Source organism: Chiloscyllium punctatum, chromosome 24 (genome assembly GCF_047496795.1).
Source record: "Chiloscyllium punctatum isolate Juve2018m chromosome 24, sChiPun1.3, whole genome shotgun sequence".
NCBI classification, from domain to species: Eukaryota; Metazoa; Chordata; class Chondrichthyes; order Orectolobiformes; family Hemiscylliidae; genus Chiloscyllium; species Chiloscyllium punctatum.
The window spans coordinates 65,964,023-65,985,899 of record NC_092762.1 but is presented as its reverse complement, the minus strand read 5'-3'; the positions used below and the strand labels follow the sequence as shown (position 1 = coordinate 65,985,899).

General features: G+C 40.1%; 1 protein-coding gene across 8 annotated transcripts in view; it reads right to left on the bottom strand.

The window, feature by feature from the left end:
- The window catches only part of LOC140494648 (protein unc-13 homolog A-like), a 425,496-nt gene that overhangs the window by 205,599 nt on the left and 198,020 nt on the right, over window positions 1–21,877 (bottom strand). For all 8 annotated transcript variants that reach the window (XM_072594058.1, XM_072594057.1, XM_072594065.1 and 5 more), the window contains 3 exons: window positions 13,097–13,456; window positions 10,783–10,876; window positions 3,782–3,837 (listed from right to left, as the gene is read on the bottom strand). In XM_072594058.1, the coding sequence (XP_072450159.1) occupies window positions 3,782–3,837; window positions 10,783–10,876; window positions 13,097–13,456 (510 nt within the window). The remainder of the gene's footprint in view (window positions 1–3,781; window positions 3,838–10,782; window positions 10,877–13,096; window positions 13,457–21,877) is intronic.

Below are 21,877 nucleotides of genomic sequence, written 5' to 3'. Positions count from 1 at the left end.
CCTCATACTCACGACTCTGATCTCCAGCATCTGCAGTCCTCATTTTTTTCTCCTTTATGTCAAATCAGCTCAACAACATCTTCACAAGTATAACTGAGGATGAGTAATTAATCCTGGCCCAGCCAGTGATGTTCACATGCCATGTGTGAATAGAAGTGGGAAAAAAAAATCCAATTTATGCTCAAGATTCCAAAATTTCTAAAATAAACTTGCTTTACCATTCTGGTCATTTAGTTTCTACCTCACTGATTTGCATATGTCCTAATCTTTATTTTACTTTCTGTATAATTATAAAAATTAAGGATTACACACTAAAAGCTCTATGGGTGGTGGAAATCAGAAACAAAAACAGAAATTGCTGGAAAATCTCAGTAGGTTTGGCAGCATCTGTGGAGAAAAATCAAAGTTAATGCTTCGGGTCCAGTGACTCTTCTTTAGAATGGATAGTAGCTTGGAAAAAAATATTTATGCAGCAGATAGGGTGAGAGAGTAAAGGATAGGTGGGGATAGTGCTCAAAAGAGAGAGAAGAACAGTTGGTCAAAGGTGTGGACAATAGTCAGCCTAGGAGAATGAATGGCTGCTAATGAGGACTATTTGTGGCTAACAATGGACAGTGTGTAATATCAGACCATGTGATAACCATGCCTGATGGTGTGTTAGTTGGGGTAAGGACATAGAAGAAGGTGCCTCAAGCCCTAAAATTGTTGAACTCAATATCGAGTCCAGAAGATTGTAGACCCAAGCAGAAAATGAGATGCTGTTCTTCCAGCTTCCACTGGAGCACTGCAGCAAGCATCAGACAAAGATATAGACCAGGGAACAAGGTGGAGTGTTGAAGTTGCATGAAACCAAAAGCTCAGGGTCTTTTTTGCAGACAGAACATATGTGTTCTGCAAAGCAGTCACCCAGAGTCTATGCTTCATCTCCCCAGTGTAGAGGAGACCACATTGTGAGCAGTGAATACAGTAAACTGGTTTGAGAGAAGTGCAGGTAAAGCACTGGAAGATTTTTTGGGCTCTTGTTTATGGAAGAGGGAGGAAGTAAATGGTTGCAGGGGAAGGTTCCATGGCAGGGAATTGGAAGCAAAGGAGGGGTAGACTAGGGTGTCCCAGAGGAAACAGTTCTCATGGAAGGCTGACAGGAGTGGGAGGGGTTTATGTCTTGCAGTGGCATCCTGCTGGAGGTGGCAGAAATGGTGGCTAATGAGCCTACTTTGTCACTTTGTTCTTTGATAGCTGAGACTTTTCAATGTCATTGGCAGTTCTGTCTGTTGACATCATTTTGCTGGAGATCTCCCACAGCTGGTAGCCAAATACTGGGGTGGCATGGTGGCTCAGTGGTTAGCACTGCTGCCTCACAGCGCCTGAGACCCGGGTTCAATTCCCGCCTCAGGCGACTGACTGTGTGGAGTTTGCACATTCTCCCCGTGTCTGCGTGGGTTTCCTCCGGGTGCTCCGGTTTCCTCCCACAGTCCAAAGATGTGCAGGTCAGGTGAATTGGCCATGCTAAATTGCCCATAGTGTTAGGTAAGGGGTAAATGTAGATGTAGGGGTATGGGTGGGTTACGCTTCGGCGGGGCGGTGTGGACTTGTTGGGCCGAAGGGCCTGTTTCCACACTGTAAGTAATCTAATCTAATCTAATCTAGCACCAGGAACCTGGGTTCAAAGTCCCACCTCAGGCACCTGTCTGTGTGGAGTTTGCACATTCTTACAGTCTGTGAGGGTCTCCTCCTGCAATCCAAAGATGTGCAGGTCAGGTGAATTGACCATGCTAAATTGCCCATAGTGTTAGGCGCATTAGTTACAGGGAAATATATCTGGGTGGATTACCCTTCGGAGGGTCAGTGTGGACTTGTTGGGCCAAAGGGCCTGTTTCCATACTGTCAGGAATCTAATCTAAAAGCAAGCGCCATCCCTACTATCACTGAACACAGTGAAGAAATGGCATCCTCCTTTTTCTTCATACTGCTTAGTAACTTCTATTCGTCTATCACTTTCTCATTTTTAATCTACTTCTCACTACTACATTGTGTAATATCCAGTACTCCCTTCTACCCTTTAATAATTCTAAGTCCTAGTAAGATAATACTTGGGTGGATGCTGAAGTAAATATAGTGACACTGAATGGTCTAGAGATTGCTCTAATCTTAGCAGTATATGGCTTTCCATATTATAATCTATAGATTACAAAATACATTAAAGAAACTATTAGAAACTTTGTCAATTCACCAATGCCTTTCAAAGTAAAAAATATACAATTTATGCTCTCATCATGCCAAAGTATAACCTGTACATGGTAAGTGATCATTCAAATTGGGAGAGGTTGACATGATTGTGGCCCATGTGATGCTCCCAATTTCATAAAGGGGTAAGTCTTCCACAGTTGGCATGTTCTTTTAGGTCAATATCATTTATTTTAAAATTTGCCACGGCTTCATATGCAGCTCCACAAACTAATACCATTGAATCATTTTGCTGTGAAAATTACAAGTTGCTGTCACAGTGGAGTCAAAGAAAAAAATACTTTATTCCATAAGGACTTAGCACATCAGATCCATTTTTATAATACTTTGGTGGCCAACTCTGCATTCTTCAATTTTTTTGAACTTTAATCCAGTATTAGACTTGTACTCATCCACACCAAGACTGCCTTGCCCCAAGTTGATCTTTCCTAAAATGATTTCTAATCAGCCATTTTAAATAAATCTATTAACAGGGTAACATTTGTAAATGTTTGAACCAATCATTGCCTGTGCATTCAAATTCTTTGTTACCCTGTGACCTGGCGAAAAGCAGCTCATTAATTTCTTGAGAAATGGGAACATTACAAAGCAATGCTGTTATGCCCTGACTGGTCAGTTCCATTGAATCATATTTTTAAATTGGGCAAGCAGAAATAGAGAGTCTGATTGACGCATATACCCCTGGAAAGAAATTGGTGAATTCTAATATTTCAAAAAGTATAAAAATATAGACCATGTATTTAAATGCTCTCCCAACTCCAAATAGGCGAGTTATGTTACAAACTGCAAAAACATCCTAATTAGGTTACAGGAGTACAGACTAAAGAATCAATTTAGAAACTGCTTTGCCCTCACTCAATGATTCCCACCTTGAAAATAATTAAGTCATTCTCAATACGATGATTTAAGTTATCTCCCTTTATTCAGTTTGTCTGTATTTCTGCAATAGCAATATCTCCAAAAACAAAATTCACCATGCCAAAAATCAAACTTGGATAGAACTTTGTCTTGCTTCCCAGATGTGAACGGTTTTTGCATACTACTCTCCAGTATAGAAGCTGCCTAATTTTAATTCTCAATGATGTTAATGTAAAATAAATTTGGATAGATTCTATCATGGGTGCCTGGATCCATAATCTCCATTCTAAGGGGTGACAAATTGAAAATCTACTAAAATTTACAACTTTAAAATTGCTTCCCAAAAGCCACAAGAAAATGAAAGTCAATCTAACTTAAATGTTATCTCTCAAATTATGTAAGTTTTGTGATTCTCATAAGTAGTATTAACAAATAGGTATTCGTGGTACACCTCTGAAATGGAACGTTATATTATAAAGCTGAAAAACACTTTAGATATCTGCAACCTGTGAACCAAACATTCTCTTTCTGGCTTAGACTTCAGCAAATTACATGAATTACGAAAGTGTCCACCAATCAAGTACATTTCATGATATAGAAATTCAAATTACAAAGCATTTTAATATTAATGTATTCAATCTATTTATAGTGGAATGCTAATTGATGAAATTTTACTTACCCTCCTTTAAACCAAAGCGGCTTGGGAAGATCACCAACCCCTTCCCCAAGTTGTGCCTGTGATAAAAACAAATTTATTTGCAAAAATGCAACATACTTCATATTCTTTAGTATGAAAGCTCAATATTTCATTGTAGAGCTGATTTTATCACCTGCTTTACTTCCAATATATTTCCCAACGTGCTTTGATAAATACTGTCTGAAGTATGTTAATAGAGTTTTGCTGTCTGTATGATAAACCAAAACAAAAATAAATCACATAATAATGTGAAAATTAAAAATAGTTTATTGAGAAAAGTTAGGCAGCAACAGTAAGTCATTTTTACTTCTCATAACACCTAGAATATACTGCTTCATTTTACACATGGGAGTAAATACCCATGATGAGAAGAAGCTGTTTGGTTAATCAACAAATTCCAACCAAAGTCATTACTTTAGCATAACCTTCCCTTTCCACCACAACATGGATATCCTATACCATTCATTCCAAAAAGACAAACAATGCCAGCAAAGTTTGCTAAACCCTCCATTCCAATTTTCAACAAGTATTAATTAAGCTTCCTCGAGTAATTTTGGTTGGCTGCAGATAGATTACTTTCTCTCAGTCAATTCTACTTATTGACCATCTCATATTGGGGATGAGGAAGGAAACCTTGCTAAATGTCTATTAACTTTGTATGAATTACATGATTCAAACTGGCAATTCAACAAGCTCCATTAACTAATTATATACAATAATTTTCTGCATCAAAGAAAACTTATCAAGGGCTAGCAATAGCTAGCAGTAAAATTGATTAAGAGTAGTTGCATGTTACTCTAACTCTAATTTTCTCCATTTTGAAAACTAAGATATGCAACCAACCAGACTGGACAGTCAGTCAATCAGGCTGGAGCCAAAAGTTGCATATTGTGGAGTGTTTTTCTCTCGTATTATGCACATTACTGAACTGTTGCAGCCCATTTCCAATTAATTGGCAAGAGTCTGATTCTCTGAAGTCTACCATTTCCTCTAATCTTCAAAAAGTATATCCAAAATGATAATGGTTTGAAAACAAATTCTCAGCCTGAGAATGCCTTTCTTAGATTAGCAGTAAGAGGCATTCAAAAATAACTCTTCATGAACATTCCCTCACCATCAAAATATATTTATTTCTCCAAAGTAATTCAGCTTAGAAAGAACACTTCATGTTGTGGATTATCAACATTTGGTAGAGCATAGATCATAGAGATGTACAGCACAGAAACAGACCCTTTGGTGCAACTCATCTGTGCCAATCCAGATATCCAAAACCAATCTAGTCCCAATTGCTAGCACCTAGCCCACATTATCCCCCCAAACCCCTCCCATTCATATCCCCATCCAGATGTCCTTCAAACACTTATCTGCACCAACCTCCACCACTCCCTCTGGCAGCCCACTCCACACACGCACTACCCTCCGTGTGAAAACGTTGACCCTTTAGGTCCTCCCAGATCTTTCCCTCTCCCCTTACATCTAACACCCTCCCAGGAAAAAGACCATATCTATTTACCCTATCATTGACCCTCACAATTTTATAAACCTCTACAAGATATTCTCATCGAGTTACAGTGCTGCCTCGGAACCTTTTCACAGATGGAATCTCCCAAAATTGGCTCAATCAATGTTCGTTGACCTGTACCTCAAGACTCCCAAGAATGTTTTGTAAAATAACCTATCATAACAACGCCATTTAATTTTGCTACAAGTAATCTATTTGTTTTGCCATCTTTTCCATTTTAAGTTAATCAACAGATTTGTTCTTGTTAGACGTACATATTTTTAAATGCTTCATTCGACAAACATAAATATCCCATCAGTAGAGTCAGAATCATAGAGATGTATAGCATGGAAACAAACCTTTCGGTCCAACTCATTCATGCCGACCAGACATCCCAACCTAGTCCCACTTGCCAGCATCCGGCCCATATCCCTCTAAACTCTTTCTATTCATATACCCATCCAGATGTCTTTTAAATGTTGTAATTGTACCAGCCTCCACCAGTTCATTCCATACACGCACCACTATCTGCGTGAAAACATTGCCCCTTAGGTCCCTTTTATATTTTTCTCCTCTCACGTTAAACCCTCCAGTTCTGGACTCCCCCACCCCACGGAAAAGACTTTGTCTATTTATCCTATCCATGCCCCTCATGATTTCATAAACCTCTATACAATCATCCCTCAGCCTCTGATGCTCCAGGGAAAACAGCCTTAGCTAATTCAATCTCTCCCTGTAGCTCAATTCCTCCAATCCTGGCAACATCCTTGTAAATCTTTTCTGAACCCTTTTAAGTTTCACAACATCTTTCTGATAGGAAGAAGACCAGAATTGCACACAATATTCCAAAAGTGGTCTAACCAATGTCCTGTACAGCTGCAACATGACCTCCCAACTTCTGTACTCAATACTCTGACCAATAAAGGAAAGCATACCAAATGCTTTCTTCATTATCCTGTCTACCTGCGACTCCACTTTCAAGGAGCTATGAACCTGAACTCCAAGGTCTCTTTGTTCAGTAACCTCCCCAGAATCTTACCATTAAGTGTATAAGTCCTGCTAAGATTTGCTTTCCCAAAATGCAGCATCTCACATTTATCTAAATTAAACTCCATCTGCCACTCCACAGCCCATTGGCCCACCTGATCAAGATCCCACTGTAATCTGAGGTAACCTTCTTTGCTGCCCACTACACCTCAAGTTTAGCATCATCTGCAAACTTACTAACTATACCTCTTATGCTCACATATAAATGACAAAAAGTAGTGGACTCAGCATCGATCCTTGAGGCACTGCACTAGTCACAGGCCTCCAATCTGAAACAACCCTCCACCACCACCCTCTGTCCTCTACCTTCGAGCCAGTTCCATATCCAAATGGCTAGTTCTCCCTGTATTCCATGAGATCTAACAGTCTTCCATGGGGAATCTTGCTGAAAGCCTTAGTGAATTCCATAAAGATTACGTCTACCACACTGCCCTCATCAATCCTCTTTGTTACTTCAAAAAACTCAATCAAGTTTATGAGACATGATTTTCCACACACAAAGCCATGCTGACTATCCCTAATCAGTCCTTGCCTTTCCACATTCATGTACCTCCTGTCTCTCAGGATTCCATCGAATAAGTTGCCTATCACCGACAAGAGGCTCACCAATCCATAGTTCCCTGGCTTGTGCTTATCACCTTTCTTAAACAGTGGCACCACGTTAGCCAACGTCCATTCTTCCAGCACCTCACCTGTGACTATCGATGATACAAGTATCTCAGCAGGGGGCCCAGGAATCACTTTCCTAGCTTCCCAAAGAGTTCTGGAGTACACCTGATCAGGTCCTGAAGATTTATCCACTGTTATGCATTTCAAGACATCCAGCATCACCTCCTCTGAATTATGGACATTTTTCAAGATGTCACCATCAGTTTTGCATTCTATATCTTCCATGTCCTTCTCCACAGTAAACACTGATGCAAAATACTCGTATAGTATCACCCCCATCTCCTGCGGCTCCACACAAAGGCCATCTTACTGATCTTTGAGGGTCCCTAGTCTCTCCCTATTTACCCTTTTGTCCTTAATGTATTTGTAAAATCCCTTTGGATTCTCCTCAATTCTATTTGCCAAAGCTATCTCATGTCCCCTTTTTGCCCTCCTGATTTCCCTCTTATGTATACTCCTACTGCCTTTATACTCTTCTCAGGATTCTCTTGATCTATCTTGTCCATACCTGACATATGCTTCCTTTTTCTTAACCAAACCTTCAATTTCTCTAGTCATCCAGCATTCCCTACACCTACCAGCCTTTCCTTTCACCCTAACAGGAATACACCGTCTCTGCACTCTCATTATCTCATTTTTGAAGGCTTCCTGTTTTCCAGCTGTTCCTTTAGCTGCGAACATCTGCCCCCAGTCAGCTTTTGAAAGTTCTTGCCTAATACCATCAAAATTAGCCTTCCTCCAATTTAGGACTTCAACTTCTAGATCTGGTCTATCCTTTTCCATCATTATTTTAAAATTATAGGAATTATGGTCACCGGCCCCAAAGTGCTCCCCCACTGACACCTCAGTCACCTGCCCTGCCTTACTTCCCAAGAGTAGGTCAATTTTTGCACCTGCTCTAGTAGGTACACCTACACACTGAATTAGAAAACTTTATTGTTCACACTTAAATTCCTCTCTATCTAAACCCCAACACTATGGCATTGCCAGTCTATGCTTGGAAACTTAAATCCCTGACCATAACCACCCTATTATTCTGACAGATAACTGAAATTTCCTTACAAATTTGTTTTTCATCTTCCTGCTGACTATTAGGGGGTCCATAACACAATTTCAATAAGGTGATTATCCATTATTTCTCAATTCCATCCAAATAACCTCCTTGGATGTTTTTTCTGGGAATATCCTCCTTCAGAACAGCTGTAATGCTATCTCTTATCAAAAACACCACTCCCCCTCCTCTCTTGCCTCCCTTTCTGTCTTTCCTATAGCATTTGTGTTCTGAAACATTAAGCTGCTAGTCCTGTCCATCCCTGAGCCACATTTCTATAATTGCTATGATATCCCAGTCCCATGTTCCTAACCATGTCCTGAGTTCATAGGCCTTCCCTAATAGGCAAGGTAAAACCATGACCCCACCCCCCATCACCAAACCATCATCTCCCAGATCATACAGAACCTCCCACCCACAGCTTCCAAACTCATAGTCCGGGAACCCCGCACTGCCCGGTTCTGCCTCCTTCCCAAGATCCACAAGCCTGACCACCCTGGCCGACCCATTGTCTCAACATGCTCCTGCCCCACTGAACTCATCTCTACCTACCTTGACACTGTCCTATCCCCCCTAGTCCAGGAACTCCCAACATACGTTCGAGACACCACCCACGCCCTCCACCTCCTCCAAGACTTCCGTTTCCCCGGCCCCCAATGCCTTATCTTCACCATGGATATCCAATCCCTCTACACCTCCATTCGCCATGACCAGGGCCTCCAAGCCCTCCATTTTTTCCTCTCCAGACGTCCCCAACAGTACCCTTCCACTGACACTCTCATTCGTTTGGCCGAACTGGTCCTTACCCTTAACAATTTCTCCTTTGAATCCTCCCACTTCCTCCAGACCAAAGGCGTAGCTATGGGCACACGTATGGGCCCCAGCTATGCCTGTCTCTTTGTTGGCTATGTAGAACAGTTGATCTTCCGTAATTACACCGGCACCACTCCCCACCTCTCCCTCCGCTACATTGATGACTGCATTGGCGCCACCTCATGCTCCCGCGAGGAGGTTGAGCAATTCATCAACTTCACCAACACATTCCACCCTGACCTTAAATTTACCTGGACTATCTCTGACACCTCGCTCCCCTTCCTGGACCTCTCCATCTCCATTAGTGACGACCGACTTGACACTGACATTTTTTACAAACCCACCGACTCCCATAGCTACCTGGATTACACCTCTTCCCACCCTATCTCTTGCAAAAATGCCATCCCGTATTCCCAATTTCTCCGCCTTCGCCGTATCTGCTCCCAGGAGGACCAGTTCCACCATAGGACACACCAGATGGCCTCCTTCTTTAGAGACCGCAATTTCCCTTCCCACGTGGTTAAAGATGCCCTCCAACGCATCTCGTCCACATCCCGCACCTCCGCCCTCAGACCCCACCCCTCCAACCGTAACAAGGACAGGACGCCCCTGGTGCTCACCTTCCACCCTACAAACCTTCGCATCAACCAAATCATCCACCGACATTTCCGCCACCTCCAAAAAGACCCCACCACCAGGGATATATTTCCCTCCCCACCCCTTTCCGCCTTCCGCAAAGACCGTTCCCTCCGTGACTACCTGGTCAGGTCCACACCCCCCTACGACCCACCCTCCCATTCTGGCACTTTCCCCTGCCACTGCAGGAACTGTAAAACCTGTGCCCACACCTCCTCCCTCATCTCTATCCAAGGCCCTAAAGGAGCCTTCCACATCCATCAAAGTTTCACCTGCACATCCACCAATATCATTTATTGTATCCGTTGCTCCCGATGTGGTCTCCTCTACATTGGGGAGACTGGGCGCCTCCTAGCAGAGCGCTTTAGGGAACATCTCCGAGACACCCGCACCAATCAACCAAACCGCCCCGTGGCCCAACATTTCAACTCCCCCTCCCACTCTGCCGAGGACATGGAGGTCCTGGGCCTCCTTCACCGCTGCTCCCTCACCACCAGATGCCTGGAGGAAGAACGCCTCATCTTCTGCCTCGGAACACTTCAACCCCAGGGCATCAATGTGGACTTCAACAGCTTCCTCATTTCCCCTTCCCCCACCTCATCCTAGTTTCAAACTTCCAGCTCAGTTACTGTCTCCTTGACTTGTCCGACCTGCCTATCTTCTTTTCCACCTATCCACTCCACCCTCTCCTCCTTGACCTATCACCTTCATCTCCTCCCCCACTCACCCATTGTACTCTATGCTACTCTCTCCCCACCCCCACCCTCCTCTAGCTTATCTCTCCATGCTTCAGGCTCACTGCCTTTATTCCTGATGAAGGGCTTTTGCCCGAAACGTCGATTTCGCTGCTCGTTGGATGCTGCCTGAACTGCTGTGCTCTTCCAGCACCACTAATCCAGTACTTCCCTATTAGGCCTCTTGCATTGAAATAAATGCAATTTAATTTATTCTCTGCTTTTTCAATGCCTGCCTGACTCACTTCTTTTCTCAAATGTACCACGCTCAGATTGATCTCTATCCTCACCATCTCCCTGGGTCCCCCCCTCCCCCAAATACTAGTTTAAATCCTCCTGAGCAACTCTGGCAAATCTCCCTGCCAGTATGTTAGTCCCCTTCCAATTCAGGTGCAATCCATCCTTCTTGTACAGGTAATCAAAACATATTAGAAATTGTCTGCTGTTATTTTTTCAGTGAAGTAATTTTTCAAATGTTGAAAAAGAAATGTAAGGTTTGTCTCACTCGCAATGAAAAGGAAAGCAGACTTACTTCTTGAATCTGCATACGAACTTTATTAAAAGCTCGGATCCAGTTGGCTTTGGCCCTCGATATGGTAGAATGTTCTTCCTGTTCATTTCTGTAACTGAGAAGGTTATAACTGTTTGGAAAAACCAATTAAAATAACTCTTCCACGGAATAAAATTTCTTACAAATTTAAGACTAGGCAAGACAAACATATTGTGATTTTTTTTTTAATTGTTAGAGGCATCTCTCCACATTTTGTTCCACAATTTTCTTCTGTCCATTCTAATTTTCTACCGTCCATTCTAACTCTCTCTTTCTTTAATGTACTGACTTTTGAAGCAAAGTTTTCAACAAGCACCAATAACTCAGTCCATAGTATCTCAGTTCACATTTGAATATTGCTAAATTCTCAATCTTGGAGTCTGATCATATTCCCACCTAGGACAAGATTCTGTGCACCTTGCAACAAGTGAGGGGTCTGATGTCTTCAGTAGCAACTGACTAACTGGCCCGATGAGCAAGAATATTCACCAGATCAAGCATAAATCAGACACTTAACAGCTTAAAGGCAAACAATGTGAAACATGCAACTCTATACTGAAGTCCTATGAGAAGTTACCAAACTGAAGTCAACAGCTTCGGAAGATCATTGCTGGAGGTCCAAGCTTAAAGAGTTCAAATAGAGTCATAGAGTTATACAGCATGGAAATACACTTCGGTCCAATGCATCCATGCTGACCAGATAATCTAAAATTAATCTAGTCCCATTTGCCAACATATGGCCGATATCCCTCTAAACCCTCCCTATTCATATACCCATCCAGATGCCTTTTAAATGCTATAATTGTACCAGCCTCCACCACTTCCTCTGGCAGCTCATCCCACACGTGCACCACTCTCTGTGTGAAAAAGTTGCCCCTTAGGTTCCTTTTAAATTTTTCCCCTCTCACTTTAAACCAGTTTGGGCTCCACGACCATGAGGAAAAGACCTTGGCTATTCATCCTATCCATGCCCCTTATGTTTTAATTAACCTCTATAGGGTCACCCCTCAGCCTCCACACTTCAGGAAAAATAGCCCCAGCCTATTCAGTCTCTCCCTACAGCTCAAACCCTCCAACCTTGTCTACATCCTTTTAATTTTTTTCTGAACTCTTTCAAATTTCACAACATCCTTTCTATAACAGGGAGACCAAAATGAGCCTCAACATGACCTTCCAACTCCTATACCCAATGCACTGACCAATAGAGGCAAGCATACTAAACATCTTTTTCACTATCCTGTCTACCTGTGACTCTACTTCCAAGGAACTATGTACCTACACTCCAAAGTCCAGTGAGAAGTGCTTTTATTTTGGCAACTGCAGTTTGCAATGAGATGGCAGTCAGGATATTACAGGGAAGGACAGGGGGTGACTGCATATTGCTCACTGTCCCTGCCTTGATTCAGACAGAAAGGAGACCAACTCTCTTTCTAACCCTCATCCCAGCCCAGCAGGCAAGTTACTCTGGTTTTCCCTCGTTGGTAAACTAACCACAACTGGTAGGAAGGCAAGTATTTGGGCCAGTGAGGATTTGATATCCTTAAACAGCCTTTTAATTTGTGGAAAATTGAGATGATTGCCCATGGTTCATCTCATCCAGCACTTAATTGATAAATGTCAGCAACTGTCTCTCCAATGCCGACTCACCCAATTAGTTGCCCTTCTTACCACCTTCCTCACCATCTGCATTGATGGGATAATTGTGCCCCTGGTCGTCCTACAGGTATCCTTTCCAAAAACATACAGGAAACCAAGTTAATTTTCTGTACCATACTTCCTTTGATAAGCAAACTTTTATTCCACTTCAATCTAATCACATTCAGGCTGCACCTTCATCATTTGAGTGTACCTTTCAAGGTAGGGAAAGAACTAGGAAAGTGAAGAAAATGCAAGAAAAAAGGAATGGCTCAAAGAAGTGAAAAAAAAACATCAGAAGGAGAGAGAGAGGGAGACTGCAGAGAAATTCAATATTAAAGATTATAATTCCAGAATACAATGTGAAACATGAAGTTGTAGGAAATAATGATTCCAAATTTGTTTCTTAAAAATCAGGCCTACTTGACCGCTAATTTGCTTCGAATCTCACTAGGATACACTATTTGAAAATGAATTTGACATTTTGTTGTAAAGGAGATCGGATGTGAAAATGGGGATAGAGGAAAAGACTCTGACTAAAAGCCAACAACTTTCAAAATGTCAGAGATGGCCTACATTTTAGTCTTGATATGCAGCTGGCTTAAAAAATTGTTGTAATGAGGTCTTGTTTGGATGTCAAATTGAGACATAGAATTCTTACGTTTCTAGTTGTTTTTCTTCAACCTGCTCTGAAGTTATCTCAGTTTCAGGTGGGATTTCAACTGGTACAGAAACTGCTTCCTCCTCTTTAGGTTTCTCCTCATAAATTTCCTCCTCCTCCTTCTGGAACTCGTCAGGTTCACTATAAATCTCCAGAGGTTCATTATCTTCTTTGTCCCAGTCCAAAGATTCTTTCTGACAGCTCACTGAGCTGTGGCAGGAGTGGTAAGATTCCCCATCTCGTTCATCATCAATGTCTGAGCATTGCAGGCTCTCATTATCTGGATCAAAATCCTCACTGAGCTGGGAGCTGCCTTGGCTCAATTCAGCCGATGAAGCATATCTGCTGCTACCTGTCGGACTGCAAAAAATTACAATATTTAAACTGTCAATTTTAGATGGCAAACTAATTTGGTATGATACAAGAGTACATTTTTAAAACATAAATTCTAATTGAGTATTTGCTCTTATACAAATCAAAATAACAAGATTAAAGTATATGAGGAACAGATTAGGGATATAACCAAAAATACATTAAAGGACACGACTAGTTTTTAAAAATAATCTCCTCTGCTCTTGGTTGAATGCAATCATCATTGGCTGCTTGAACTGAGGGGCAGACATGAAGACTTAGACAATATGATAACACTGCTACACCTGACACTGACTCTAGTGCAACTATCTCACATTAACAAATCACAACATGTACATGTTCACAGACTTAACCTTTCTGCAGCACCACTAAGTAATTCTGGGAACACAGGGAACATAAGGGTATGGGAAACTAAGCACCTCAGCTGGACTATCATATCCTTAAGTATCATGAAAACTCTGGAACAAATCACCTGATATTTTATGAAGGTAAGGGACCACATGAGAAAACTAATGGCTCTTATATTTTACCGACTCTGGCAAAGATGGTGGAGGAAATTAATTTCCTCTTCTGCTCACCATATGCATTAACAACCACTAAAATTTACCATATGTCTGAACATTCACAACAATTAAAAAAAGCCAAAGTAAAAATATCTGATTTTAACAGTTAAGTCCTATCAATCATAGCATACACAACCCAGGTATTCTAGATTAAAAATCTGTGCAATTTCATGCTCATTAAAACACCTTTCCTATCCCTACATGATAATGAAGTAGAGTTTTATAAGATTTATTTCAAGGACTAAGAAGGTGAGTAAATTTATTACAATGTGTTCAGTAAGAATTTTTCCAATGTTACAGCAAGTGAAGTCACATTTTAATAGATAGTTTATTTTAAGTATTACTCCAATTGTTTCACTTAATATAATATTGATCATAAACATGTAAACTATAATAATACAAATAACAAAAACTCTTCCAAATTAATGCTAGAAATTAGCAGGAAGAAAAGGACTTGGTGTTGCATTTATCCTGCTACAGCATTTTTAGTTTAAAAAGCCTAACCTGTTGTGTTACTTAGAACACAATTAATTGCATATTTATTTAACTGAATTTAATCCATAAATTACAATGGTAACTGATTAGAAGATGAGCAAAAGAAAAACTGGTTATTTATTCCTCTAGGCATATGGCACCAAGACCTTCTATAACATATTTAACTCAGGTACAAAGTATTGTGTCAATCATATATTCAAAGAGGGTGTTTTTTGTTTGCATTATCAATGACAGGCAATTTGCAAAGGAGTTCAAATGATGACAGGTATGAAGATGCCTTAAGCTAATTGTCTATTAAACTAGCTGAAAGGTTAACATTAGGTTCAAGCTAAAAAATGTTTTTTTTAAAAAACTGGATAAAAAGTGTTCAGGAGAACTTCAAGGCATTTTTTAATGTTAACCATTTTATAAAGCTGATGTTGAAGAACTGGGTAGGTAGTCTCATACCTACTTGGTCAGATTGAAAGCTTCAGATATAGCTTTTAAACATTCCAAATTAATTTGAGACACTGAGCATCACCACTTGAAGTAAGAAAAAAGATAAATTAGACGCATTTCCGTACAGGACAATGTGCACAAAAGTAAAACGAACATTAGAAAAGCCCTTAAAAGCTCTGCATTTATTTATTTTCAGAAGCAGGATAGCAAGATTTGAAAAGGTTAAAAAAATGCTCAGCTAATGCTAGTACAGATGATGAACTAACTGCAGATAGAATAATACTTACACAATAAGTACTGTTGCATAAACTAAAGTGGTTAACAAGTAGGCAATTTCCAATTTAAAGGATATAGTACTGTGCAGGTTATAATACAGATAGAAGAGGGGCCATGTCTAAATCATACCAATATACATGTTGTGAAATTGACTTCTACTAATCTGATTAAAGTATGTGCCTGTACCAGGAAAAAGGATTAAAAAAATTAAACAGCTGTCAAGTATAAGATACCTATACATTTTAAAATCATTTTAATAAAATGAAATGATCTACAAATTTCATTTTTCAGACTACATTTCTGATAGGGGATAGACATACCACTGATCCACTATTAAGCTTACATTATAGAAAAATGGAGACCAAAAGACGACCTTCTGGTTAAGTGTAAAGGAATCATTGTGCTCTTACAGAAAGCCCACAACCTATTTAATCGTAGGTCAAATATTGCTGTCAGAAGACATTTTGTTGAAGCATTCCATCTTGCACTTATGATCCCAACTGATGTTATTACTAGACAAGACAGATCTCAGATTGAAATCGGACCTGAAAGTTCATATTTTCTTTTACTTTAACAAGGTGTGCTTTCACTGAAACAAGCACAGAATGTTACAGATTTGGTTTTAACAGTAAACAGAACTCTGTTGTGCAAAAGAAATAAAAATCAAAATAGAATAATTTACATGTAACATAAACTTAAGATTTCAAATCTCATGGTAAAATATAATTTCATTATTCCCAACAGCACTCATTCACAATACTCAAAAAATGTCCTTCTCGATCACATTTAGAAAACTTAATTTAATAATGCTTCAATTTTCAGTCTTGAGAATCTGAGAGCCTCTTCATTGAGCCTTCATCAACTGAGCCTTGAATTTCTCAACTTCAGTGTTCCAACCAAAATTTCTGATCTGGAATGTTAAACTAAACTCTACACTGAAGTCATCTATTTCTTCACAGTTCAGCACCATTATTTAAGACTATTGTTTTATATATCTAGCTTCAATTAAGACCTCTGCAAATACTGAAACATGCATGTTTCCTTCCCCCAAGACAAATCAACAACTCCATTCTAGAACCTTCTACCTGAAGCCTAATGCACAACTGTTTATTATGTTCACTTTTTTGTTTTTAAATAAAGATATCACCCTGGCAACAGAAATACTTACAAGTTAATAATTAAACCCCTTTATAGACAGACAAAACCCAAATGCTAGGAGTTAAAAATCAAAATGCTAAAATAAATATTAAAAAGTATATATATCTCACACCTTACATCGCAACACGTCAGAAAAGATTAATAGCTTCGACAACATGTCTTTTTTCAGCTGTACTCAAGTTCAGTACTAACAAATGACTATGGTTATTATGGTTTTGTCACTTAGTCATGCTCTACTTTGCAGATGCTGAGGATCTGAAACTCAGCAGATCTGGCAGGATCTGTTGAGAGAAAGCAGAGCTAATGTTTCGAGTCCAGTGACCACTTTTCAGAACATTGGCGAAACATTCACTGTTTTCTCTCCACAGACACTGCCAGACTTGCTGAGTTTCTCTAGCAAATTCTGTTTTGTTGGTGATGCCCGACAATGGGCATATAAGCCACAAACTTCTTTAAACAAAATAAAAGATATGAAAGTTAAACATTTTAAATGGCGCAGAAGTAATTGTCAAATTCAATAACTGAACTGAAATAATACTGCACACTCTGCAGCATCTAAAATGAACAGATTGCATTGGCATGAAGTTGTGGTGGTACATCACTCAGACAGTCAATATTTGTAGTCAGTACTCTTCTGACAGCAACATCTGCAGACTACACAAAGTCAGTGGAGAACTTGTCCCTTTATGTTACCACACTCACTGTGAAAACTCTGAAGAAAGTTACATCTTGTTTAATGAAGGATATGCTGTTTAGAAACCCAGTTGCAAGTTCTAATTACAACTGAAAAATTTCTCTGGCCTGGATAAGTAATCTTCTACCTGTACAACGTCAGATTTTTTCATTGCAATACAAAATCACATTAAAATACAAAATTATTAAAGCTCAGAAAGAGGCCATTCAGCACATCATGTCTGTGCAAACTTTCTGCAGAAGCAATTCCCCTATCTTCCCTCCATAACCACGTATATTCTATCTTCTCAGGTAATTAACTGATTCTGTCATGAATATCTTGTTTGAACTTGCTTCTACTTTATTTGGTCATTCACTGTTAAAATAATTTTTCCCAAGTCATATTACTTATTTTGTCAATTACCTTAAATCTGTGCCTCGCTGTTCTTGACCTTTCCGCTTCTTTTCCCCTCAATAAAATCAGTAAGGAGAAATAATAGCATGTATATAATTGTCTTGCACAAGGTATCTCTATCTAATCTGACTAGTTCACTTAATCAAATCTCCTCAAAACATTTTCTGATTGAAGTTTGGACTAAATTCATGCATCTTTAATGCTCGCACATCTTCCCTAAACTGCAGTGCCCTAGAACTGAGTTTCTCATTTTTGGTTTGGAACTGTGAGATGAAATTTCTTTTTTTAAAGAAATGAAAGACCAAACAAACTGATACTTGTTTATGGGATCCGGCCTGGAAAGTTAATTGCAGATTGTTCTAAGAAGTCAGAGTGGGTAGATTGAAGGCAGATCGGGTCCAGAAAGAATTGTCTGGGTAAAAGGGATATTCTGGACCAATTGAGGCAGGGGTGGGGCTCAGCATCTAGGGTGACGGCATGTCAGATCCACAGTAACAAAGGGACACCAAGTCTGGTGCAGGGTGGATGGGTGAGTTTAGGGAGGGTGAAGTGGGTTTGGATTTAGAGTGGGTGAAGGGAGCTCAGCATCTGGACAATGGCAGTTAGGGGGTTCAAGTCTAGAAAGGGGGGAGTTGATGCGAAGGGAGAGCCAGATGTGGAGCGGGGTAAGAAGGGTATATTTGGATCCATGAGTGGGAGTGGGGTTTGGGGTGGAGGGGGATTAGGTCGTGAGCAGATAAGTAGGGTTATCTCCCAGACGGTAAAGGGGTAGCAGTACTAGAACAGAGAAAGGACACTGGCTCCCAGGGTGTTTGGGACAGGAGTGGTTGAAGTGGGGAAGAACATCTGAAGTGAGGTGATGATTTTGGGTCCTGGTGGAGGAAGGAAATAGGTGTGTCAGGTCAACATCTGAGAGGAGATGTAATTGGGGTCTGAGAGGTGAGTATGGAGTCAGTTGCATAGTTACTCAACACTTAGACTATATATTTAATAGTATAATGTTTACTGAGAAACTATTTACTTGATTTCACCATAGCCCTCTGAAGTCTCAGAGTTAAGTAGAGATTTTGAGGATTCAAGGTATCAGGCGATTGGTCAGATAATTACCTCTGGATCGACCATAATTAGGATTCTGCAGGAACCCATTTGCAATGCCCACTTACACTGGAACAACAATTTCCTGTGCACCAGAAAATCCAGACCAATGTAAATAACTGTGGCCCAAGCAATGACCCCCATGGTACTCCACAGGTTTCCGTGCTGAAAATGCCTCCTTTATCCTAACTTTGTCTTCCATTAGTTAGCTAATTTTCTATCCATTCAAATAAAATACACCCAACACAATGAGCTTTTGTGTAATTAACCAACTTATGTGCAGTACTTTATTGAACACCTTTTGGAAGTCCAAATATATTACATATACTGGCTCTCCTTTATTTGTTTTGCTTGTGGTCTACTCAAATAATTCTACTAAATTTGTTCGATATGTTATCCCCTTCAGGAATCCAAGCTACTCTGTTTGTGTTATGTATTTCGACATGCCTACTGTTAAATCCTTTATAACACGTGTAAACACTTATCCAATGACTGATTTAATCTAACTAGCCTATAGCTGTCAGCACTTTTATGTCTCCCTCCCATTTTGAATAAGAGTATTACAACAGCAGTTTTCTAATCGTCTAGAATTTTCCAGCATCGAAGGATTGTTGAAAGATTACTACCATAGTAAAACTACTATAAATCACTAAAGAATAAAACATTTTGCAGCAACAATAGCCACAGCCTGTTCCTTAAGGTTATTCTCCAATTGGTTATATGCATAGTATCTATGATTTTCCATTTTTTAGATCATTATTCTTCCTTTCTGACTCATTAAAGAAAGTGACCAATAAACTTTCTGGAAATTAATGAAAATGTATTCTATTGCTGTCTTAAAAACTACATTTATACTGGCACTGGAGTGTGTCCAGCAGAGATTCACACAGATGATCCCTGGAATGGTCGGCCTAACATATGATGAATGGCTGAGGATCCTGGTATTGTATTCATTAGAATTTAGGAGGTTGAGGGAAGATCTAATAGAAACTTACAAGATAATTCATGGTTTAGAAAGGGTGGATGCTTGGAATTTGTTTCCATCAGGCAGGGATACCAGGACCTGTGGGCACAGCCTTAGAATTAAAGGGGGTCAATTTAAAACAGAAATGAAGAGACATTTCTTCAGCCAAAGAGTGGTGGGCCTGTGGAATTCATTGCCATGGAATGCAGTGGACGCCGGGACATTAAATGTCTTCAAGGCAGAGATTGATAAATTCTTAATCTCGCAAGAAATTAAGGGATACAGGGAGAGTGTGGGTAAGTGGCATTGAAATGCCCATCAGCAATGATTCAATGGCAGACTCGATGGGCTGAATGGCCTTGCTTTCATCCCTATGTCTTATGGTCTTATGGAATCCATAATGTCAAAGTTAAGTAATAAACACAGTCTCATACTTTGTTTTGTCTGTAGCAATGGCTTTCAGAAATATCATGGTACTTTTGTTTCTCTTGCAAGCCATGCCTCGCCAAATGAGCAACATTAACTGCAACAGTTGCTTTATAATGCAATCTTAACTTATCCCAATAAATTTATCTAAAGTCTTGAAAACAAAACAGAATTGCAACAAGAGGTAAATATGAGATGCCACATAACAAGAGGAAAATCGACATTTCGGGCAAAAGCCCTTCATCAGGATTAGAGGCAGGGTGCCTGCAGAGTGGAAAGATACATGAGATCGGGGTGGGGGTGAATTTCCCCTTCCCCCACCTCACCCCAGCTCCAACCTTCCAGCTCAGCACCACCCTCATGACCTGTTCTATCTGCCTATCTTCCTTTCCACCTATCCACTCCACCCTCCTCTCTGACCTCCTTCATCCCCACTCCCATTCACCCATTGTACTCTTTGTTACCTTCCCCCACCCTCCTCTCTGACCTATCACCTCCATCCCCACCCCCACTCACTAATTGTACTCTATGCTACTTTCTCCCCACCCCCACCCCTCTCTCATTTATCTTTCCACTCTGCAGGCACCCTGCCTCTATTCCTGATGAAGGGCTTTTGCCCGAAACATCGATTTTCCTGCTCCTCGGATGCTGTCTGACCTGATGTGCTTTTCCAGCACCACTCTAATCTAGACTCTGGTTTCCAGCATCTGCAGTCCTTGTTTTTACCTATACCACATAACAATATTAATAATTGGTGTACTCCCAGCCAATGGGATAAATGGATCTCTAGAGACAAAGGGGTGCTCACTGGCTATATTCTCAAGATAGTTAATTATTTTTTTTTGGAAGTGAAGTTGAATGGACACTATTCATACTACTAAGAGAAATGTTGCATGTTTTGTTGACGAACATATCTGTGCATGTGTATGCATATTATACACACATACTGTTACAATAGCAGTAAATATGGATTATCATGTTTCATTATCTAATTGTTACACTGGAAACTTCAGGATGAAACAGTTTTTACAAAGGAAGAAACTGCAGTAGTCACTTGACCACAGACTAAGACAAGCTTCAGGAGACTTGTGGAATAAACAAAAATCATCCACACTGATATTGCCACATCCAGCTAAAGATATTGAAACCAGGCAAATCAGCAGCATTAAATTCACATGTCGTGTTTTAATTCACATGTGTAACAACTTCACATACTGGAGAAAAATTACTTACTGACCAGTTGGCAAGCTTGGAAAGTCAATGGAGCTAGACGAAGGAATATAAATGAGCTATTTTTCAACATTTGCTTTTGGCTAGAAGATGTGAGAGAATAGAAAATGCATTTGTAAACATGAAGTGGAATTCTCATTATCCTTCCACAGGATGTTTCTCTCATCATCCCAGAAAACAATGCCCAATAAAAAATCAAACTGGGAAAATAACCATTTATTGAGAACTCAAAGATATCAAGATTTGCCACTGCTGAGGATATCAGTCAACATTAAAGAGCTATGGTCTCAGATTATAACACTTTTCAAATATTGGCACTCTCTAAGCTGTGATCTCCCGGTCTCTCCCTTTTAAACTTATTACTTACATTTGAGTATTCTTGATTTTGTACTAATTATATTTTTCTTGGGGTTAGCAGATAATATAAACATTACTTTTTGCTTGTGGCTACATTAGGAACTTATTGGAGTGATTATGTGACAGCATTGTGTGAAAAAGAAAAATCAATCTTTGTGCGGCCAGTCAGAGAGAGTATTGAGAGGGGAGCCAATTCACTCCTCCTGCCACAAATCTCAAAAGACAGCTAACCTTTTCTCCAAATGCTGCAGAACAGTATATAGACAGAATGGGAATCATGTCTTATCCTGAGTATTTAGTGTAGCCAAGCACAATAACAT